Genomic DNA, 22,101 nt, shown 5'->3' on the forward strand with positions numbered 1-22,101 from the left:
TTAAAAGGTGATTTATTACAAAATCTAAAAACGAAATCTTTAAAGTAGTTTCCTTAGGAATAACAATTCTCAGAGCTTAGATATTTGGCACCGAACAGCACTATGATATCACCTACAAAATTCTATAAATCAGGTCCCTTGCATCAAAAATGGACCTCGGGAGGGGAGGTGGTTGTCGGGTAATTTGCATTGAAGAACTGTGACCTTTTTTGCAATGTATCTCATGTGAGTGATAAACGGTGTGTTTGTTGGTGTTTTGTACAGATTCCGGAACACATACTCTCTCATAACATAGCTGAACCATCTTTTGCTTTTGGCCATTTGAAAAACAAAAAATATGTACCACTATACCACATTACATTTGTCAACTTCTGTGATAAATTATTTTTTTCATTAAACACTGCTTTAGCACCTTCATCATTAAATCACAGAATTGTTTTCTCTTCTGGCTAAAGCGTGATTCATAGATGGGCTTAACGAGCCACATGTTCAATTTACATAAAAGGCTCTTTCGTTTTTAAGAGTGACTGCCCCGACATTATCATCTTAAATGTAGTATTGTATAATATTTCTATTTATTCAAATTATCTGCTTGAATATCGAGGAGGAAATGGTGAAAGAAATTTGGATTAATGAAATAATCAGTCTTTCTTTTCTGAAGTCTCAAAACTGACTTGAACTTGGTACTTAAGATATAATATAAGTGGATTAATTATGGTCTGTATAGAACTATAACAGCTTAGATAGTGTCCCTTAATGACTTACAAACACTCGATCAGGTGTAATTATCTAGGTACTGGTTAATCTTGTGACATCTGAATTAATTATGCAAGTCGACCATTTTCTAAGTGTTTGAAATGGTGCTTGGATTATTACTGCATAAAAATATTGGTTGTGAGGTTTCTAGTGAATTTCATAGAAGTTAATTTATATATAATCATCGCACATACATTTTAATATATTTTTATTTGTTGCATATATACAATGTATGATATAAATATTCATGAAAACTTTACAATAAATTACAATATATACTATACAACATTACTTATTGTTTCAATAGTAGCAATGATAATAAAAATTAATACAGTTTCCATATACGCCCGACCTTATGGGAAATACAGTAGATTCAATATTTACCAAGCTTTAAAGTGTAAGTACATATTGACTATAACGTAAACATGTCTAGAGGATTATTTTACTCGAACAGTAAAAGTTCAGTCACACGTATTTTGAAGAAGCTCCTTGTTGCCGCCACTTCTTGAGGGAAAAAGTATGTTTATACTTTATAGGCATCAAATAGCCACTTTAAAGATTTAATTACACGGTCGGTGTTCATATATGGACATGGGAGAAACGAATCCAAACAGAAACTTGATAAATCCGCTTTAAAACTGGCTTAACTGGAGTTTAACCCCATGTTTTATTTATTTAATCTTTAGATAATTTCAATTTGAAAACCGTTCAAGAAAAAGATTAATTTTTGATCGTTAAATGTGGTAGCTGTCGTTCTTATTGAGAAAATAAAGTAGACTTACGATAAAAATGATTGAATTGTTAATAATAAATTATAAGGACTTTCGTATAAAATACCTTGTGCATATATTTAAGACAAGTCGTTGACGTCTTTATATGTCTAAATATTCATAACTTCACGTCCTTAAAACGTACTATATCGATCTTTTGTAGTGTTTCTCTATATATGACTTAATTAATCTCCCTCTTCCCAATTGTCAAGAGTATGGTATTTGTCATAATTTATATGAATCAATTTATTTATAGATTCTTATTTAGCTTTCCCATGTCTTTTATCTTTCCCTCCGCTGCCTGGGCCATGCTTATCTTTTTTCCCTGAACATTTTGGAGATTTTCTGCCTCGTTTATTTTTACCAAAGAGAATAGCAAGTGTACTTCGTTTCGGGCCCGTAGTGGACTCTTCTCGGTTTATTTTCATGGGTGGTACTGAACGTCGGAATGATCTCGATTGCTGCATTGACAAATAGTCCATCATAGTGGTTAAATCACCCAATATATGTTTGTATTCATTCGCTTTGTTTGTATCTACCTGAGATGAATGAAACTGTTTTGGCGCCATACCTTTTCTTGGTTCTCGCATTTGTATAAGAGACATTGTATCCAACCTTGGTGAACCATCTGGACTGTCCATGTACATTCTGCTTTGCATTCTCGGGGATTTATCGTGTTTGCCAACAGGTGTATATACTTGAGATTTTGGTGACATTATTCTTACAGCTTTTGATGATTCGGTATCGATTGTTTCAAAGTCACCTGTTGACTTTGACCTTTGACTTGGTCTTTTCCGAACTTTAGGTGTAGGCATTGTGATTATTTCATAGCCAGGTCCCTCAAATTCCATTAACATTCGGGCACTGCCAGCAATGGCAGCATGCTCGTACAGCGTGTTTCGACGCATGCGTACTTCCTCATTCCTTTCCTTTATTCCAATTTTTCTCCACTCGTCAGCTTTCTTAAAGGAGTATATATCCCCCTGACCTTCGCATGCACCTCCTTCAACTTTAAGGATATCCGCAATGAGGCCAAACCCTAGCCTCTTAGCGTGTAAATATGGTGTTAAGCCAATATTATCAGGGACATCAACGGATGTCCCGTACTTTGTCATTTCTCTAACTAAAGTCTTCACTATTTCTGTACGTCCGGCTTGTGTGGCAAGATGAAGGGCTGTCATTCCCTCTCTGTCTTTTTCATGAAAGTCGAATTCTCCCATAAAATTATCTAAAAGGATATTTGCCTGTTCGTCTCTACCTAATACACACGCCCATGCTAATGCATTTCTTTTGTGCTTCGGGTCCTTTTGCAATGGATCAGCTTCATTTTCTAACAAAAACTGAAACATTCTACTGCGTTTTGCTACATTTTCTATGTGCAAGGCAGCAATAAGTACACTAAATCCGTAGTCATTCTTGGCGTTTATATTCAAACCATTGTCTAACAGGAATTTCACTTTCCGCATTCTTCCTTTATATACATTATGAAACAGTCCACTTGCCAGACAAGACTTGGTTTGTCGAGAAACTTTAACGGGTGGTTGAGTTGGGATATCCTGAACAGAGTGAGCAGCGTCCCGAAATATTTCAGATTCAAGAACCTCCGAGTGGCGCCGTGGTTCATTTTCAAGTTTGTCCACAAATGAACGCACCTGTACCATTGTTTCTTCGCGAAAAACCATCTTGCAGCTAAAGATAGAAAAACATGTTTTATCAGTCAAGTTTCTAAATGCCTTATTGTTTACTGTGTTTTATAAGATTTTTATTACAATTAAGGTAACAAAATAATCTGAAAAAAAAGAACGTATATAATACATTGTAACAAATTACATTGCCAATCCTATCATCGCCCAGGGCATTATACCTGGCAGTATATGATATATAGTTCTTTATTCTTTTATGTATATAACAAAGCTGGCAAAATGACATATTCCCAATCATTTTCCATACTATTAGTTTTCGGAACAGTATCGTGAATCAGTGTCGCCTTGGAACATGTTTTAATTTCACCCAGACTTACGTTTCATATTCTATCCTAACAAAAAATTTACATTTCAAGTAGCTATGTTACAACTATTAGTTATTTATGAATAACACATTAACTGCTCAACCTTAATTAATAACAGAAATATTGCCGAAGAAAATCCCCACGGTATACTAAAATCTTTGAATACTTCGATTTATACTTGACTTCCATCTAACATTCATTTTATATCAAATAATTTGTATCGTTGCAAGTTGAATGGTTATACTCGAGTTTTCCATTAAACTTTTGCTATGCTAGACTACGTTTGTACGACCGTCTTACATGTCTTTTTCCTATAGTTCTGAAGGGCAATTAGTCGAGGATAATACAGTATAGAAAGTAAAAACGCATTGATAAATATACCTAGGTGTAGTTATGTTAAAGCAAAAAAAAAAGTTAGCTATTGTCAACATTGATCATTTAAGTACTTATAATCTCCTTAAATAATTCAATTGAATTTCCAAAATAAACTTGGAGCTTTTATTTAGATCTAAACTGGTATTTTATAATTACTATATTTTAGTTCTAACTACAACTTCTTCATCACGTAGAAATATGGTTCATAAAACTGAAAATGAACTATATTTTTTTAAAGATATGAAGTTATACTTACAATAAATATGAGACGATCCTTTCTTATACTGTACACCAAATGAATCTAATTATTTTACAATGTTTAAAATTCACGAAAATATCATGTTTAGCCAGAAGAATTGTGTCCAACCAAATCTTGCGAAAGTCAATGAAGAAAGTAATCTGCTAAATAAACATTACTCATTATTAATTTATTTATCAACACTGACGTCTAGAGTGAAAATAAAAAGAGACAATCCTTTATAAATCCTCAAAGAAGACTTCTAACGGTGTCGCACGTATCCATTAAATTATAGCCAGAGCACATTAATTAAATTTAGAAATGAAAACTTTCGGAATACACTAATTTCTTCAGGTCGATAAGAAATGTAAATCGGAAACAAATTAATAAATGTACACCCTGAAATCCGAGGTATCTAACATTGTGAAATTGAGATACGTCTCGCGATTTCAAATTATGACACGGTTTTATTATCGATACGGGCGGAGATAACAACTTAATTCAATTCTACCGTACATTAAACTGATCAAGAATTCGGTATTGATTCCAATGTTAAGCAAAAGTGATTAGGTTAATACCATTAACTATTTCTATTTGCTGAAGGGATAATTTACCCTCATTTTTTAGGCCAGTCTAGTTTAGTGTTTGGCAAATATTATTACATTAAGAAGATTAATGCTCAAATTAACACTGGTTTCTTGACCACTCCAGACTAAAAAGAACCAAGAGCTAAAAGTGCAAATATGTATACTGCAAACGAAATAATCAGACTTTTGTTAAAAGGTTAAAGTTTAAACAAATAGAACAATGTTTTCTTTCACAAATGCGAAACAGGCTATAAGTACGTTCGACTTTGGTTTCATCTGGAATTTTTCAGTTTACCTTATGTTTGTCAAATACATTGAACACTTTCCGATCTAAGTTGTCACCGAGTGTGTTCATCTTTTAGGTCTGTGGTTCTTTAATTAGTACTTTGTTTCCTCTCAAATGAGTTTAAATAAGATAATTTTCTTTACTATTTTCGCACTAAATAACAAAATTTCATTTACATTTACATTTAAGATATATTTAATCAGTCGAAAGCTTATTCCAAAATATATGTTCACAATGTAGAAAAAAAGAAAAGAAATTAAACTGAAATGTTAAGAGTTACAAAAAAACAAACAAAAAAACTCCAAACCTAACTCCTGGGCAAGAAATCGCGATTTAAATATATAATATTCGAGACCCTAAAATTATTTATTATATACTTATAAATGAAATATTGAGAAATATTAATTAAATAAAATGCGTATTTTCATTTTCCGTATTTTCACTGTAATTTTTTTTTTCACTGCAGTGAAACATATTTTCCGTATTTTCACTGGTATCTAGCCGGACTACTTTCTATTAAATTCTGCCATTACGCAAACTTTAAGGGAAATTTTTTCCAATTTTAACGTCATAAAGAGCAATGTATATAATAAACAGAAAATTCAAGTTTTATCTATAAATACATGATTTATTTTCATCTTGTGGCATGAAAATTATCATATTTTACTCGTGGCTACCGCCACTCATGAAATATTTATTTTCATACCACTCGATGAAAATAAATCATGTATTTATAGGAAAAACTTGAATATCCTCTATGTATTAATTAAAAGGGCGTGAAATATAATATGCATGTATAAGTTTTGTAAAGACCAACAAGAACAAGCTCTATGTCAAGGGCCTGGTTTAGGATTATAGTCCGAAGGTAAAAATAATGTGTTTAGTAATTAACGTTTTAACAGTGGATTAAGTTCATGTTAAAAGTTTAAAAACTAAACACAATTGCGCCGAAGTGGTAAAGGTAACAAAAATGTAAACAAGGAAGTATTTTGACTTTCATACAAAATACTATATATATAGTTCACTATAATTTACAAGTAACAAGATTTCAAAAATACTAAGTTTTTGGGAAATAAAATTGATTTCTGAGGCACAATGGGCTTTCAACATTAATTTGCTTTGCAAAAATATTTTTAGTATGACCGTAGTGCGTCGCCATTTACACCTGTCTAAATTTAAATTAACAAAGCAACATGCCATTGTTTCGGAGCAATACAGAAACTCCAATCGATCACAAAACATAAAGCAAATGTTGTCAATCATTAAAATAAAGTTTTAAACCATTAAAACACCTGCCATAAGCAGACTACATATGCTACTCACAAAAGAGAACTTCATTAAAACTGTGTTATCAAACTTGTACTAAGACGGTGGTACGGTACTATAGGTAGGTTAACAATTGAAATGATAAAACATCGACGTATTTCAATAAGTTTAACTGATAAGTCATTAACCTGATTATAGCTCTGGTTACTGTCAGTACTGAACATTAATTGAAAACATGAATATATATTTAACTGATAAGGTTTCTGCAAGTTTGTTTAGTGCGAATGAAATTTCAATTAAAACGTTATCTGAACAAATAAAGCTTTAAATGTAAACATTCAGGGATTATTACATTGGTTGCATTTAAGTTGGCATTCACGCACTTATGAATTAATCAGATAAGGCTACAATTGATCCTGCCGTACGTCAATAAAATAAAGATAAAGAACGCCCAAAACGGCAATATTGAAAATGTTGCAGGCTCCGTTTGATCGAGTCTGTGGTTTTTGAAGCTACCTCTTTCTTGCGCTACCTTAGGTATGATGTCTTTGATGTTGGTTCATTTCTTATCGATGCTATACTGTTTTATCATGTATTGGATATGTTACAGTGTTATTACATAGTACTGAAATAAATATATCTATCCTAATGATGACTAGAGGATTATCTTTGATTAAAATGTACGTGGCAACTTTTTACGGCCTCCGCACAGCACAAATAACACTGATATGACAATAAAATAGAATTAAGCCTCATACCTGTACATACTGTAAAGACATCATGACAAAATTTTGTGTTTTGATGATTGTCTTATTCATTGAAAATGCATTTTGTCCTTTAATGATGCGTACAGTAACAAGTTCACTTCGACATTTTTTAATCTACAGGCATTTCAGGTAAGAGTGGGGTATTCGGGTAGAATCTGATAATTCCATCTGATCAAATAATAGAGCGAGTTGTAGGAGGCTATCTTAACTCACAAGGGAGAGAAATGTACAATCATATTTCATGGAACATATCCAAATTTGTGGCCCGTGAGTATGCATTAGAAGAATGTGTTTAATGCTTTTTTGGCATACTGGACAAACTTGCTTACTCTTTTATAGTTTTTCTGACTATTTCCTTCCTCTAGATTATGTTTTTCGCTTATATGCTCTTTTATTTCCATATACATGTAGTCAACAAAAGTTCTCAGTTGTGGTGCAATAATCATTATTATATGGTGGATTATTTCGTTATCAATGTGCATTTATTAAGAATGTATGTTTAATGATTTAACTGTGTTATATGTCGGCTTTGAAAAACATTTATGTGAGTTTCGTGCCAATTATTCAAAATCTCTCAATGCATGTAGTTTCGCTGCCTTTGACCTCAGTGTGAGCATGACCTTGTTCGTTCGTTTTACAGTGAACAGTTGACATGTGTCAAGTCATAATCCTTATACATGTTGAAGAATTGTCTCGCATAAAGCTGGAAGCTGTCATGACCAATCTTATAACTAATCCATTTTCTTAAACAAGCATATCCGAAGAAGGATTTAAGTTAATATGTACCTGAGAGCATAAAACATTATAGTACAAAACCCACAAATATGAGCAGTGTAACGCTTAAATGACATCAAGGTTTTCCAATTGGAACATCTCCGCTATTTTCCTCAACCTAACGTCACTTCAGATCACCCTCGTGCAATAACATTGGTTTCCAAAACTTTAAAAGTCGCTATTTAACATTTTTGTTTTTCATCTGTTCACGTCACGTCATAGTATATAAGCGGGTACGCTGAAGACCTTACGCTAAACGAAGGAGTGCTGCAACCGGTTGAAACCTTCCCCGACGGACAATCAATTATCCTTCATGGTGTTGTAACCCTTTTTTATGCCACCGCAGCATCTGCAATGCGGATGGCATATAGCGATTCACCTGTGTGTTTGTATGTGTTTTGCCATGGCAACCAAAAGGAATTATAAGAATAAATTTAAAAAATCTTCTTGTAAAGACCCAATAGGCCAAGAACTTAGATATTTTGCATAAGGCATTGTCTGGTAGACCTCTACCAAGATTATTCAAATTATAGTCCTGGGGTCAAAATTGGCCCCGCCACGGGGTAATTGATTTTCTATATGTACTATATGTACGTATAGTCAAAAATTATACCTTCTTGTCTGGAGGTACAATGCTTAGAGGTTTGATATCAGCCATAGGTACTCTACCAAAATTGTTCAAATTTTGCCTCTAGTGTCAAAATTAGCCCCGCCCTGGGGGTCATAAGTTTTCCTTTTATGTATATAGTAAAAACCGAAAAAACCTTCTCGTCTTCTCTAAATTGACAAAGGCTGGAGGTTAGATGTTTTGCATGAAACATTGTGTAATGAACCTCTAGCAAGATTGTACAAATTATAGCCCTGGGGTCAAAATTAGCCACACCCCGGAGGTCATTGATTTTCACTATGTAATTAAAAAATCTTGTCTGAAGGTACAAGGCTTAGAGCTTTGATATAAAATATCATCTATGGGTCCTCTACCAAGTTGTTTAAATTATACCCCTTTGCCCTGTCCCAGAGGCGATAGTTTTTAAGTAAAAACTTGAAAAATCTTCTACTCCGAATTGACATTTAGGCTAGAGGTTAAATATTTGGCACGAGACTTTGCGTAGTGAACCTCTACCAAGATTTTCTAATTATAGCCCTGGTGTACATAATTTTATAGTAAACAAGAGCGATCAGTAATCACATGTGTCGCCTCATGATGGCCAATTTCATGTTGGGACAAATTTTGTGACAGACGGACAGTGCACAACTAGACTTGGTACTGATCATTCCTGTAAAGTTTGGATAAAATTGCACCAGTAGTTTATGAGGAGTAGTCCGGACAAGCTTTTGCGTATCTGGCAACACACAGAAAAAAAACACCTTTTTATCAAAGGGCCATTACTCGGCCAAAAATCATTCAACCAGAAAACCCGTGCAATATGCGCAAGGACTTGAGCTACAGATCAATCCTTTTAAGTTTCATTGAAATTACATAAGTGGTATAAGAGAAGTAGTCCGGACAAACTTTAAAAATAAAAATTATTAAAGGGCCATAACTCTGACAAAAATCCTTGAACGGGAAAATGCTGATAATATGCACAACTAGACTTGGTACTGATCATTCCTGTAAAGGTTGGATGAAATTGCACCAGTAGTTTATGAGGAGTAGTCCGGACAAGCTTTTGTGTATCTGGCAACACACAGAAAAAAACACCTTTTTATCAAAGGGCCATAACTCGACCAAAAATCATTCAACCGGAAAACCCGTGCAATATGCGCAATGACTTGAGCTACAAATCAATCCTGTAAAGTTTCATTGAAATTGCATGTAAAGTTTCATTGAAATTGCATTAGTGTTATAAGAGAAGTAGTCCGGACAAACTTTAAAAATAAAAATTATTAAAGGGCAATAACTCTGACAAAAATCATTGAACCAGAAAATGCTGACAATCTTCACAACTAGACTTGGTACTGATCATTCCTGTAAAGTTTGGATGAAATTGCACCAGTAGTTAATGAGTTGTCCGGACAAGCTTTTGTGTATCTGGCAACACAGAAAAAACCCACCTTTTTATCTAAGGGCCATAACTCGGCCAAAAATCATTCAACTGAAAAACCCGTGCAATATGCGCAAGGACTTGATCTACAGATCAATCCTGTAAAGTTTCATTGAAATTGCATTAGTGGTATAAGAGAAGTAGTCCGGACAAACTTTAAAATTAAAAATTATTAAAGGCCCATAACTCTGACAAAAATCATTGATCCGGAAAATGCTGACAATATGCACAACTAGACTTGGTACCGATCATTCTTGCATATCAGACTGGCGTTTCCGTTAGTTTTACCCATGCCGGAAATTTCATCTGGCATGGGGGGTTCCAGATGAGTCGCGTGCTGTACAATGGCACGATAAAGATGACGTCATTTTACCGTTATAAATGATTTTGTAATTCATACGCTGTTGTAAGAAAATAGTTACGGTTGTAATGATATAAATTTTCATTGAAAATAAAGAAAAAGAATTTAAAATATATTGGCATATAGTAGAATATGCAAGAAAAAATATCTGACATATGTTTGCGGTTCGGATCGGAATATCCGTCCCTCGGTCACCCGCCCATGGGCGGTAACTCGGCAAGCCTCGTTACCGCCCAATGGGCGGGTCACCTCGGGACGGATATTCCGATCCGAACTGCAAAATATGACAGATATTATTATTCCTGTAAAGTTTGGATGAAATTGCACCTGTAGTTTATAAGGAGTAGTCCGGACAAGTTTTGTGATGGACGGACAGACAGACGACGGCGAAGTGATCCCTATATGTCGCCTTTAGAGCTTTGATGTTTAGGTCCTCTACCAAAGTTTTTCAAATTTTTCCCCTCCCGTGTCAAAATTGGCCCTGTCCGGGGGTGGGGCATTGATTTTCATTATGTACATAGTAAAAATAGAAACTGAAACAAATGCTTTCTGAATTGGATAAAGCTACAGCTAAGATATTTGACATGAAACGTTGTTTGGTGGACTTTTATCAAGATTGTTTTGAATTAAAACCTTTGATCAAAATTTAGTCTTGCCCAAGGGGACAGTGACCTACTTTCTTGTCCTTTGATGTACAGCAATGAAATTTTGACCATGTGCACAGTTTCAGTTGTAAAATTGAACTTTGATATCAGGTGGCCTAGATTTTGTGACCCATTTTCTTTTAGCAGATATGAAATCTTTTATCTTAAACTGAGATCACAAAGTTCATATTTGTATCTGAAATAGTGCAAATGTAAATATATAACTGGTTGTTATTGCCAAGAGAAAACAATTACAAAAGTCACTGGTTGCCATACAAAACAAGCAATTATCATAGTATTGCAAGCAATCCATAAGTCCCCTACCGGTAAGAACCCCATCAACATTCTGAAGGGCCATTGGCCATTCACTTATGTTTCAATTTTTCTCTATTTTAAGTAAACTTGTTGGAAAAGTTCTTTAAAAGTGATCACAGGAAACAGTTTTTATGAACAGACAGACAGACGGACTGAAGGACACTCTAAAGTTAATATTTGAAACATCCCTGTTACCAAAATATAACATTTTAAAAGCAGAATTCTTAAAGAGGAGATAACTCTTGAATTAAAGATGCAATTTCATAAAAATTTTCAGCTCTTTTTGACTAATCACAAATATTGTTATATTTGCCATGTTTAAAGCCTATTTGTTGCCAAGGCAACTGATATTTTTTCAAAATAGGAAGAACAGATAAGACATGCATAATCTCAACACTGCTATCTTCCCATATGTCAAGTTTCATAAAAATATTTCCAGTACTTTTTGAGTTATCACTGGATTCAGTTTATGTGTAAAATTTGCCATATTTTCAGTCTATGTGTTGCCATAGCAACCAGAATTTTCAACATAGGAAGAAAAGAAAAAGACGTGCATAATCTCAAGACTGCCATCTACCCATATGTCAAGTTTCATAAAAATATTTCCAGTACTTTTTGCTTTATCACTGGATCCAGTTTGTGTAAAATTTGCCATATTTTCAGCCTATTTGTTGTCATAGCAACCAGAATTTTCAACATAGGAAGAAAAGAAAAAGACGTGCATAATTCCAAGACTGCCATCTTTCCATATGTCAAGTTTCATAAAAATATTTCCAGTACTTTTTGCTTTATCACTGGATCCAGTTTATGTGTAAAATTTGCCATATTTTCAGCCTATTTGTTGCCATAGCAACCAGAATTTTTCAACATAGGAAGAAAAAGAAAAAGACGTGCATAATTCCAAGACTGCCATCTACCCATATGTCAAGTTTTATAAAAATATTTCCAGTACTTTTTGCGTTATCACTGGATCCAGTTTATGTGTAAAATTTGCCATATTTTTAGCCTATTTGTTGCCATAGCAACCAGAATTTTCAACATAGGAAGAAAAGAAAAAGACGTGCATAATCTCAAGACTGCCATCTACCCATATGTCAAGTTTCATAAAAATATTTCCAGTACTTTTTGCTTTATCACTGGATCCAGTTTGTGTAAAATTTGCCATATTTTCAGCCTATTTGTTGTCATAGCAACCAGAATTTTCAACATAGGAAGAAAAGAAAAAGACGTGCATAATTCCAAGACTGCCATCTTCCCATATGTCAAGTTTCATAAAAATATTTCCAGTACTTTTTGCTTTATCACTGGATCCAGTTTATGTGTAAAATTTGCCATATTTTTAGCCTATTTGTTGCCATAGCAACCAGAATTTTCAACATAGGAAGAAAAGAAAAAGACGTGCATAATTCCAAGACTGCCATCTACCCATATGTCAAGTTTTATAAAAATATTTCCAGTACTTTTTGCGTTATCACTGGATCCAGTTTATGTGTAAAATTTGCCATATTTTTAGCCTATTTGTTGCCATAGCAACCAGAATTTTCAACATAGGAAGAAAAGAAAAAGACGTGCATAATCTCCATACTGCCATCTATCCATATACCAAGTTTCATAAAAATATTTTCAGTACTTTTCAAGTTATCGCGGGATCCAGTTTTGTGGACGGACGGACGGAGGGTAAACCTAAAGTCCCCTCCGGTAAACCGGTAGGGGACTAATAAATAGTTTCAATAAGTCAGTGCCTGCTATGAAATCCAATGGAAGATTTGTTGCTATGGGGGATAGTGTTTGCTATGGTAGTCACTAGTTTGTTCGATTGGGTTTTACGTCACACAGACATATAGGTCATATGGCGACGTTCCAGCTTTAATGGTAGAGGAAGACCCAAGGTTCCCTTCCATGCATTATTTCAGGCACGAACGGGCACCAGAGTAGAACCACCGACATTCCGTAAGCTAGCTGGATAGCTTCCTCACATGAAAGAAGCCAAAGTCCCTGTCGGGATTCAAACCCACAGCGGTGAGGGGCAAATGGTTTGAAGTCAACGACCTTAACCATTCGGCCATGTACGCGTCTCTAGTTACAATGAAAATTTAATCAGTTAAGTCAATGGCTGCTATGAAAACTAAGCTTTAGCTCTCTAGTACACTGAAATTTTGAGGTCTACTATATACATAAAAGGAAAAATAACTTGAAGTGATCCCTTCAAGCTCCTTACAAGGAAAATCAATCCCCTGGGGCGAGCCAATTTTGATCCCAGGGATTATCTAATGACCAAACTAGTCAACCACTAGAAGATATTTCATGCTAAAAATCTAAGCGAAGTTTTTATTTTACTATAGACATGAAAGGAAAATCAATGACCCCCTCGGCTGGTGCCAATTTGACCCTTTTGAACAGATTTTTTAAATATCTTGTGCTAAATATCTAAGCTCTAGCTCTTCAATAGATTTTTTAAGTTTTCTTTTGGTTGCCTAGCAACCAGAATTTAGCATGGAACCTCACCCTTGAGCACCGAGTGCTCAGACACGCTGAAGTCCGACTTCTGAATGACCATAAATTTGTACTATCAGTGAGCAAATACAGTAATGTGTAAAGTCTTAAAAGACTTAAGTGCGTATCTGTGTATTAATTCTGGCACCAGAGTAAAACCACCCATGTTTTAGCTTCTTCCCTTGAAAGAATTGGAAGTCCTAGGCAGGATTCAAAACCACAGCAATGAGGGGCAAGTGGTTTTAAGTCGACAACCTTGTCCAGTCAGCAAAGGAAACCAAAAACACATGTGCACATGTACTACTACAAGCATTGAAATTTTTGGGTTAAGAAAAAACAAATAAAGTGGAATTTTTTTTCTTCATTTTTTTTCCCCGGGTTTCATCAAAAATTCAAAGTTTTCAAGACACATTAGGTTACCCCGGTCTTTACAGCCCTTCTTTAATGGGCCCCGTATAAAATTTTAAAATGCATATTTTTAACACTGTTTTAAAATTTCACACTGATTTCAGATTACATCAAACTGCATATCAACTTTAAACAAAATTCATGCATCATAAATATAGCAAGAGATTATCAGAAGGAAGGCAGCATGGGTGTTTCATCAACCATGTTGTCAGGCATCCCCTGGCAGGGGGATGTACCATGTGTTTCATCACAATTTCTTCAACTCTAATTCAGTTATTAAAGGGATACTCGGGCAAATTAATGACAAAACTATCAAATTCACGCTAAAATGACTTTTAAAAGTCCCAGCATGAATTTCTGTAAAAATGCTATATATTTTGGGTTTGAAGCGTGATATATGTTGAACAAAATTAAGACCCCAACAGAATAGATTTAAAACAAGTCATGTGATTTGAACAAACCCTGGAATTAATATTGTGGATATTGCATGATTGAAACCAGTCTAAGCCATTCATTTGACATGTTCTTAAACTATTCTAAAGTTCACTGTGACAACTACTGTTAAATCTTAACGTTCTAACCTGACCAACGCAAGTCATGTTAGGAAACCACCATTTTATTCTTTCTCAGGACATTTACAGAATGATGAATGCAAAATTCAAAAAGAAAATTTTTGCCTGTGTCTCCCTTTAATGCCATTATTCACTGTTAATTTATCATTTATGTAACAAGTAAGTTAACTTTAATGTATAAAAAACCTAACCAAAACTTAAAAGATTGTATTTATGATAATAAAATGTTGCTAGAAATAAATTGCAGCAAATTTGGTTGATCAAGCTTACCATGAAGGTTCTCTTCTCCTCGATTGTCTGGAAACGTCCATGACCAAACTTGCTGGAAGTATCGATGAACTTCAGAGTAATCTTCTCCATCTGTCTTCTCCTGTGTGACTTCAGCAACGACTAAAAAAAAATCAAAAAAAAAATTAATTTATTATGCATCTTTTTGTATGTGATAATACATTTAAACTGAAGAAAAAAACCCATCACAAGGAAAGCATCAAAGGTAAATCAACCAGATTAAATTTTCTTTTTTCAAACTAAAAACAAAATTCTAGAATTCAGAGATCGGGAAAGTGTCATAACTTGGGCATTGTTTTAAGTTCCACAGATAGCCCTTCAATACCACATCAGGTTGCTTGATTTATCAAAGAGACCATACATCCATAAAAGGCTACCATTACTGGCAGTGTGATTTTATACATGGCAGCAATCGGAAAACAATGTTGATAATTTGTATTGGATGTTTTAACAATGGATTTTTTAGGTCGCACTCTTGTAAAAAGATTCAACTAGGATTTTTATTTATATCTTATTGCTGCTGTTTGAATAGATTTAAGTTTTGAATTATTTTTGCAGACAGTAAATTTACAGTTATTTACCATCAAATCTTAATGCCTATTATGTAAATAGGTGTATTTGAAACATTGTTACAGGTGGCATCATAGTCTAATTTGCAAAAATTCTTTCCCGATCTCTTGAATATGTTTACATGTACCACAATTTAAATAAATGTCCATTAATCATTTTCAAAGAGTGAAAAACTGAATTAGTAACAACCATCAGAAGGAAGGCAGCATGGGGTTTTAATCAACCATGTTGTCATGCATCCCCTGGCAGGGGGATGTACCATGTGCTTCATCATATAGTATGTGGCATTTGTAAATAACAAACACTTTATCGTGTAGATAAAATTGTTTTCATATTACAAACAAAATTACAGAATGTGGCAAAGTTCTTAAAGTCAATGCTTATGTAAATATAAACAAATGTACACAAATCAGCTAAAAACTGAATTAGTAACAACCATCAGAAGGAAGGCAGCATGGGGTTATAATCAACCATGTTGTCATGCATCCCCTGGCAGGGGGATGTACCATGTGCTTCATCATATAGTATGCTACATTTGTAAATCAGGGTGTTTTTCTACTGCTGTAGAAGTGGCCGTATGCTGCTTCCCCACAAGAAATTTTTTTGCACCTTTCTCCTATCTTTCAATTAAGATTCTTCTACCCTTTTAGGCAAAAATAAAAAAATTTCCCAAAATTTAAGGTAAAGCATGTGAAAAAAGCCTCGTTATAAAAAATATTTAAATCATGTTAATGGTTACCTTTCTTAGAGTAAGAACCCGTTTCTTAGGCCCAACACAGCATCCCTTGATCATGAGGAAGTCATTGTTGACCTCACCATAATGAGGGAAGCCACCAAGGGGTGTGATTGTTTTGTCTGTAGGGTCATACTCGGTGGCAGCATTGTTCTTCACAACTTTGCCATCCTTGGTGTGGATTCCATCTCCAATGCGGTAAATCTTCTTGTTGATTTCAGTACGATGATGGTAACCCTTCTGACCAGCACGAGCTACAGTGAACTGTACACGGCTAGGATGCCATGCTCCAATACAAGCAACCTTTCTAAGACCCTTGTGTGTCTTCCTTGGTAGTTTCTTGCAGTGCCATCTTGAAGTTACACCTAATGATATCAAATATAAAAATTTCCTTTACTCAAGAACAGTTTAACTGAAAGCTAACTTAACATTTTACATTGAAATTTATAAGAACAATTTAACCAACTGTTCAGAAAATGAACTCTGGTTACTGAAATAATAATGCTGCTACAATTAAGATGATCTGCAAAGTGCAAATTAAATATTTTACTCAGCAATACAATTCATTTGACCTACCCTTCACTCCCTTTCCTTTGGTGACACCAATGATATCAATGTTCTCATCCTGGGAAAACACACTCTTGACTTGTACACTTTTCTCCATGTGTTCACGCACCCAGTCTACCTTTTCACTAATAGTTCCACCATTAACTTGGATCTCCATAATGTGGGCTTTCTTCTGACGTTTCTTCAACAACTTGGTCTGTAAAATACATTGAAAGACACTTACTACTTGTTCATATATATGCAAATCAGTGTTAATAATTCTGGTTTGTCTAAAATATTTGTACAACAAATTACAAAGGTATTGATATTCTTATAAAGTTCCAATGTTCTAATTTATATCCAGGAATAATTCTGGCCAAGATTTTCTCTCATTTGGCCAATTTCAATGTCGGACAGAATTTAGATAGCAGTAATTTATACTAGAGTAAGAGATTTGACTTGCAAAAGCTAAACTGACTATAATTAGCTTCATGAATTTAATAGAATACTACTATCACCTTTCTAATTTCCACATACAAGTGAACATTTCACCAATAGGCATGTAATTCAATTTCAATGACATTAGTTTTCATGTGTTTGAATCTCACTTTAAATCAGATAGAATATGCTAACAAAATATTGTGCTTACCTGAGTGTGACAGATAGCCCTGATGGTAGTACAATATTTCTTCATCTTGTTGAAGTCTCTCTCAATCTCCTTCTTGCCAGCATCATCATTCCATTTCTGGGAAGCCTTGGTAAATGCCTTCTTCTTGGAGCGGTACCTTTACGAGGGGGGAAATTTATGCCCAAATCTCATCATGATAAATCAAGAGAGGAGAATATGGACACAAGGTTCATCAATTAAGCCGACAAATATCAGCCGAGAGGAACCATTTCAAACACTCAACAGTCTAAAATGACTGGAGGAGCAAACAATAGAATAAAACCTCACTGACAAAACTGTCAGTAGGAGGCTGACGGTCCTGAAGCTTGTTAAATAAAATATAACTAGACATGAAAAATACAAATTGTAAAATTGACTAATAGATTTTACAAGTACTTAAGAATAAAATAAAACATCACAGTGCTTTAGATAATTTTTTTATAAATGGTCCATGGCATTGGATTACCTGCACTAGAGTAATCAGTATTCAGGATTTTGTTGAACAACATTACTAGTAGTAGCAGTTACTATATGATAGATACAACAATGCATCAGCTTGCTAGCCACTCGTCAGTTTTATGCAAATGTTTCTAAATTGGGATGAAATGCCCAATTATTTACATCACCACACGATATTTCATTGGGCATGCCTTTATTATTGCTGCATAATCAATACTCTTCTTTTTCTTTATTGATAGAAAAAATGATGGCAATCCGATCACAATTCATTTTTTGTACTTCAGCCATTATTTAATTCTACATACATAACAGAATGATCTTAAGGTACAAAATATATATATATACCAGTTCTTGTAAAATCTTCTTCTACATTCTTCACTCAAATGCTCAGCCCAGATGGTCTTGAAAGATCTAAGGCCACTTGGAGTCTCAATATAACCAGTGCAGCCAACTACCATCATAGGTGGTGCTTCAACGATCGTGACAGCCTCAACAACTTCTTTCTTATTTGACTCTATAAAAAAAGTGTTATTGGTAACTCAATTTCTCATAAACTGTATGGTTAATCACTAAATAAATTTTATGATTTGAAATAATTTTGTATTTTTAAGGTACAACAGCATTGTCAGCTATGTTTTCACTAAGTGGGTCAAAAGTGAAAGTAAGCATAAATTCATATAACAACAAAGCTCACAATGTAAAATTCCTAATTGTAATGGAAGTAACAGGTGCAGCAGAGTGCTCTCCCCTTTATTTTTGTACGGAGAATTTTCATTAATCTGAAGTTTTCACATGACCAATGAAAATACTCCATATGATAATAAAGCAGAGCAATCAGTTACTTTCATTTTTGGATAGAGAATTCATGGAAATAAATCTCACAAAAGTGACAGTAACCAAATATTTTCTTTCCGATTATGATATATATACATTGACCTTTTCGAAAACCTAGCTAAACACCGTTTTTCCGGTACATTACGGATTAAGCTCTGGGGAATTACACCAAATGAAGTACATTACACAGTTACATGATATTTCCATTTTTCTATCATTATTTTACCGTTTAAGGTGAAAAAAATTGATGTTTTTTGAAAATTATCAATATTCCTTTAAAATCTATTGCAAATTTTTCAAAAAATAAATTGTTTATAATAAAAATCAATAAAATTAAAACAGACGTAGTGGAATCTTCCATAATAAATAAGGTTATTTTCTGGGTAAACTTGCGTATTTACTTCATTTTTTGTGTGGAATTATTCATACAATGATATTTATTTATTTTCTTATAAAGAAATAACTGTTTTATTTCAATTTTGTTTTAAAAAAGGCCGAAAACATCGAGTTCGCTATTACACTCCATCAGGTGAATTCCCCAGAGCTATGTAAGGAAAGTACCAAGAGCGGCGTTTAGCTAGGTTTTCGAATTCGTGAATTATAAAATGCTCAATAAACAGTTTAAAGAAATCTCTTTTTTTCTACAAATGATAGGACATTTTCACTAGCCCGATTATGATTTCCAACAAAATTCCATTGTAGCAATGCTCGCTAGACGAATAAAAATATGACCCCAAGTAAATCTGGAAACCCACGACGTTTTGCCAGCAAATTATTCTAAGACAACAATTTGTTGGTCAGTTGTTTTTTCACTTTCAAATGATTTATTTCATGTTTGATAAAGTAATGTTTACTTGTATTAAGAACCAAATTTTTTGGGTAAAATTCCATTCTTTTTTATTTAATAAGGCCATCCTTAAAAAAATGTTTGTTTGCAGTAACCCGACCCAGAGTTTTCAAGGTGGGTAGGTAGGTCGATTTTTTTTTTTTTTTTTTTTATTGAACTGTACTCCCAAATAAACATGGAATTTCAAAATGCTGGACAATTTATGCTTTGATAATCTGGTAACAATTAATAAATTGATAAATGAATTCTAATTAAATAATACCTACATTTTATTTCTTCTAATAACCTTTAAAAGAACAAAAACAAAGCACAAGGCATAATTTTCTGATTCAAAAAAAATAATTTTTTTATCCAGACCATGAAAAAAACTTTTGAGTAGGGGCAAATTTTGTGAGTCGGTCGCGTTACTGCAAACAAACATTTTTTTAAGGATGGCCTAAAAAAGAAATATTATTTTAAATAAAAGTTGCAGCAAAAAAACTTCATATTTTGTCCAGTAATATGTAGGATCCAAGAATGCATATTTCAGAAGTAAAACTTGTCTAATCCAGGATTATGGATAGGGTTTCTTAATCGGACAAAAATCATAATCGATCATCGAAAATAATCGAACAACCTTTTTCGATCAATCATCGATTATATAATCGAAACATTTACGATAACAAAGTAAATGTGTACAATGCATATATCATGCTTTAATTTTTATAAGAATTCCATTAATATTCTATATTTTGTGTAACTACCACTTAATCAATTGAAATAAACTAGTTACTCATGCTTATGTTCATCCTTGAGTAAAAATTTTTAATCAAATAAAATCATTATATCTATGAAATTATTATGTCTCAATTCCAATAAAGGAATGAATAAGCTATGTATGGGAACAAGAGAAGTTGGTCATTAACAAAAATGCCAGTTTTTTTAATGACACTATATATTGATATTGTAACCATCTTTAGTGTGTAGAATAATTTTATACATATCTTCTTTGTGTGAAGTCAACATGTTTATTTCATATTTACAAATAGACTGTGTAGCAATTTTCTAATTTCAAATTTGAGTATAGTATGTCTTTAAACTAGAAATGCCCTCACTGTCAACTATAACCTCAATGGCCCACCAGTAAAGTGCTTTCAGTCATTTCATTTTATGAAAATTATTATTGGGTAACCAAAGCTCTTTTGAATTTAAGTGTTGTTAATATACCAGTGAGTCACATTAAGTTAACAGCAGAAAGATAAATTAACCAATGAATGCGATTATTGATATACTTTGTATTCGATCATCGCTAATCGGTCCTATAAACGATCAATTATCGATTATACTCGATCATCGTTTAATCCCTAATTATGGATGTAGCCAATAGGTCTGGCGATCGAATAAAAAAAATCACCAAAAAAAGGTGTTTAATATTTCTTTTTTAAGTAAATTTTTTTGACATAATCAGGTCTAGGATTTCATGATATTTACAGACAGTCTGTAAATTTATGGACCATCTATAATTTTACAGATTTTTCTATCTGTAAATTTATAGACATTAAATGCGAAAATAGTATAAGTTGTAATTAAATTAAAAACCGCAGGCTAATAAGAATAAATTTACTGATTATATGATTAAATGTAACAGTATGATAAGATTCAGAACAATTTGTTGACTTTCAATTTTCACTTTTAACAAAAATTTCAAAGTCATCATACAAAGATGAAACTTATCTCATTAGCTTTGTTAATAGAAACAATCATTATAACAACTTATTTTAAGCTGCGGATTTTAGTATAAAACTAAAAATAGCAAATTTAACATTGAGGATCTGTAAATTTATGGACTAAAAAATCTTTAAATTTATAGACTATCCATAAATTTACTGACAGTCCATAAATATCATGAAATCCTAGACCTGATAATCACGCATCGTTCTATTCATGTAACACCTTTAAAGCTTGGAAATTTTGATAAAAAATCTCATGTACCATTGCTACATTGAACTTACTGGAGCCAGGTCGATCAACTTCTCGGAGAATGTGGGTCATTCCTGCCTTGTAACCAATGAAGGCTGTAAGATGAACCGGGTTTGATTTGTTATCCTTAGGAAACGCCTTGCATTTACCACGCTGTCTCCTTGATCTCTTCTTTGGAAGAAACCCTTTAGAGCCATGTCGGGGCGCAGAAAATTTTCTGTGGGACTAAAAATGAACAAAAGCATAAGGAAAAACAAAATTAATTGGTTTAGAATAAATTTCAAACAGTTTTATTACTCGCAAACAGAAAATTGAAGTGATTCTTTCAGATTTAATTTACACTGCACAAGTACACGACCTACCATCTTGCCTGCTCGACGGAAAAGGCTGATTGTTGGTACAAAATTTACGACAATGAAAAATTATAATAGAATATATACGGTATTGTTTCATATCGTAAAAAACATTTTTTATCATTATTGTAAGAATTTATTGACATAAATCGTTGATAAACTTTTATGAATAAAAGTAAA

At 33.5% G+C, this 22,101-nt stretch overlaps 2 protein-coding genes across 2 annotated transcripts; both read right to left on the reverse strand.

Moving 5' to 3' along the window:
• Nucleotides 1–958: 958 nt before the first annotated feature.
• On the reverse strand, nucleotides 959–4,847 carry LOC132733713 (uncharacterized). The gene is made up of 2 exons (XM_060720390.1): nucleotides 4,166–4,847; nucleotides 959–3,215 (listed from the first exon to the last, which is right to left on the reverse strand). Exon 2 carries the CDS (start codon nucleotides 3,206–3,208, stop codon nucleotides 1,787–1,789), a length of 1,422 nt encoding a protein of 473 aa, XP_060576373.1. The 5' UTR covers nucleotides 3,209–3,215; nucleotides 4,166–4,847; the 3' UTR covers nucleotides 959–1,786.
• A 9,989-nt stretch (nucleotides 4,848–14,836) lies between these two features.
• On the reverse strand, nucleotides 14,837–22,069 carry LOC132733711 (large ribosomal subunit protein uL3-like). The gene is made up of 7 exons (XM_060720388.1): nucleotides 21,931–22,069; nucleotides 21,601–21,793; nucleotides 18,274–18,442; nucleotides 17,452–17,587; nucleotides 16,833–17,019; nucleotides 16,263–16,621; nucleotides 14,837–15,055 (listed from the first exon to the last, which is right to left on the reverse strand). The coding sequence occupies exons 1-7, from the start codon at nucleotides 21,931–21,933 to the stop codon at nucleotides 14,852–14,854; spliced, it is 1,251 nt and encodes a 416-aa protein (XP_060576371.1). The 5' UTR covers nucleotides 21,934–22,069; the 3' UTR covers nucleotides 14,837–14,851.
• Nucleotides 22,070–22,101: the final 32 nt, after the last annotated feature.

This window comes from Ruditapes philippinarum, unplaced genomic scaffold (assembly GCF_026571515.1).
Source record: "Ruditapes philippinarum isolate M1 unplaced genomic scaffold, ASM2657151v2 ctg802_1_1_1_1, whole genome shotgun sequence".
Classification (NCBI taxonomy): domain Eukaryota; kingdom Metazoa; phylum Mollusca; class Bivalvia; order Venerida; family Veneridae; genus Ruditapes; species Ruditapes philippinarum.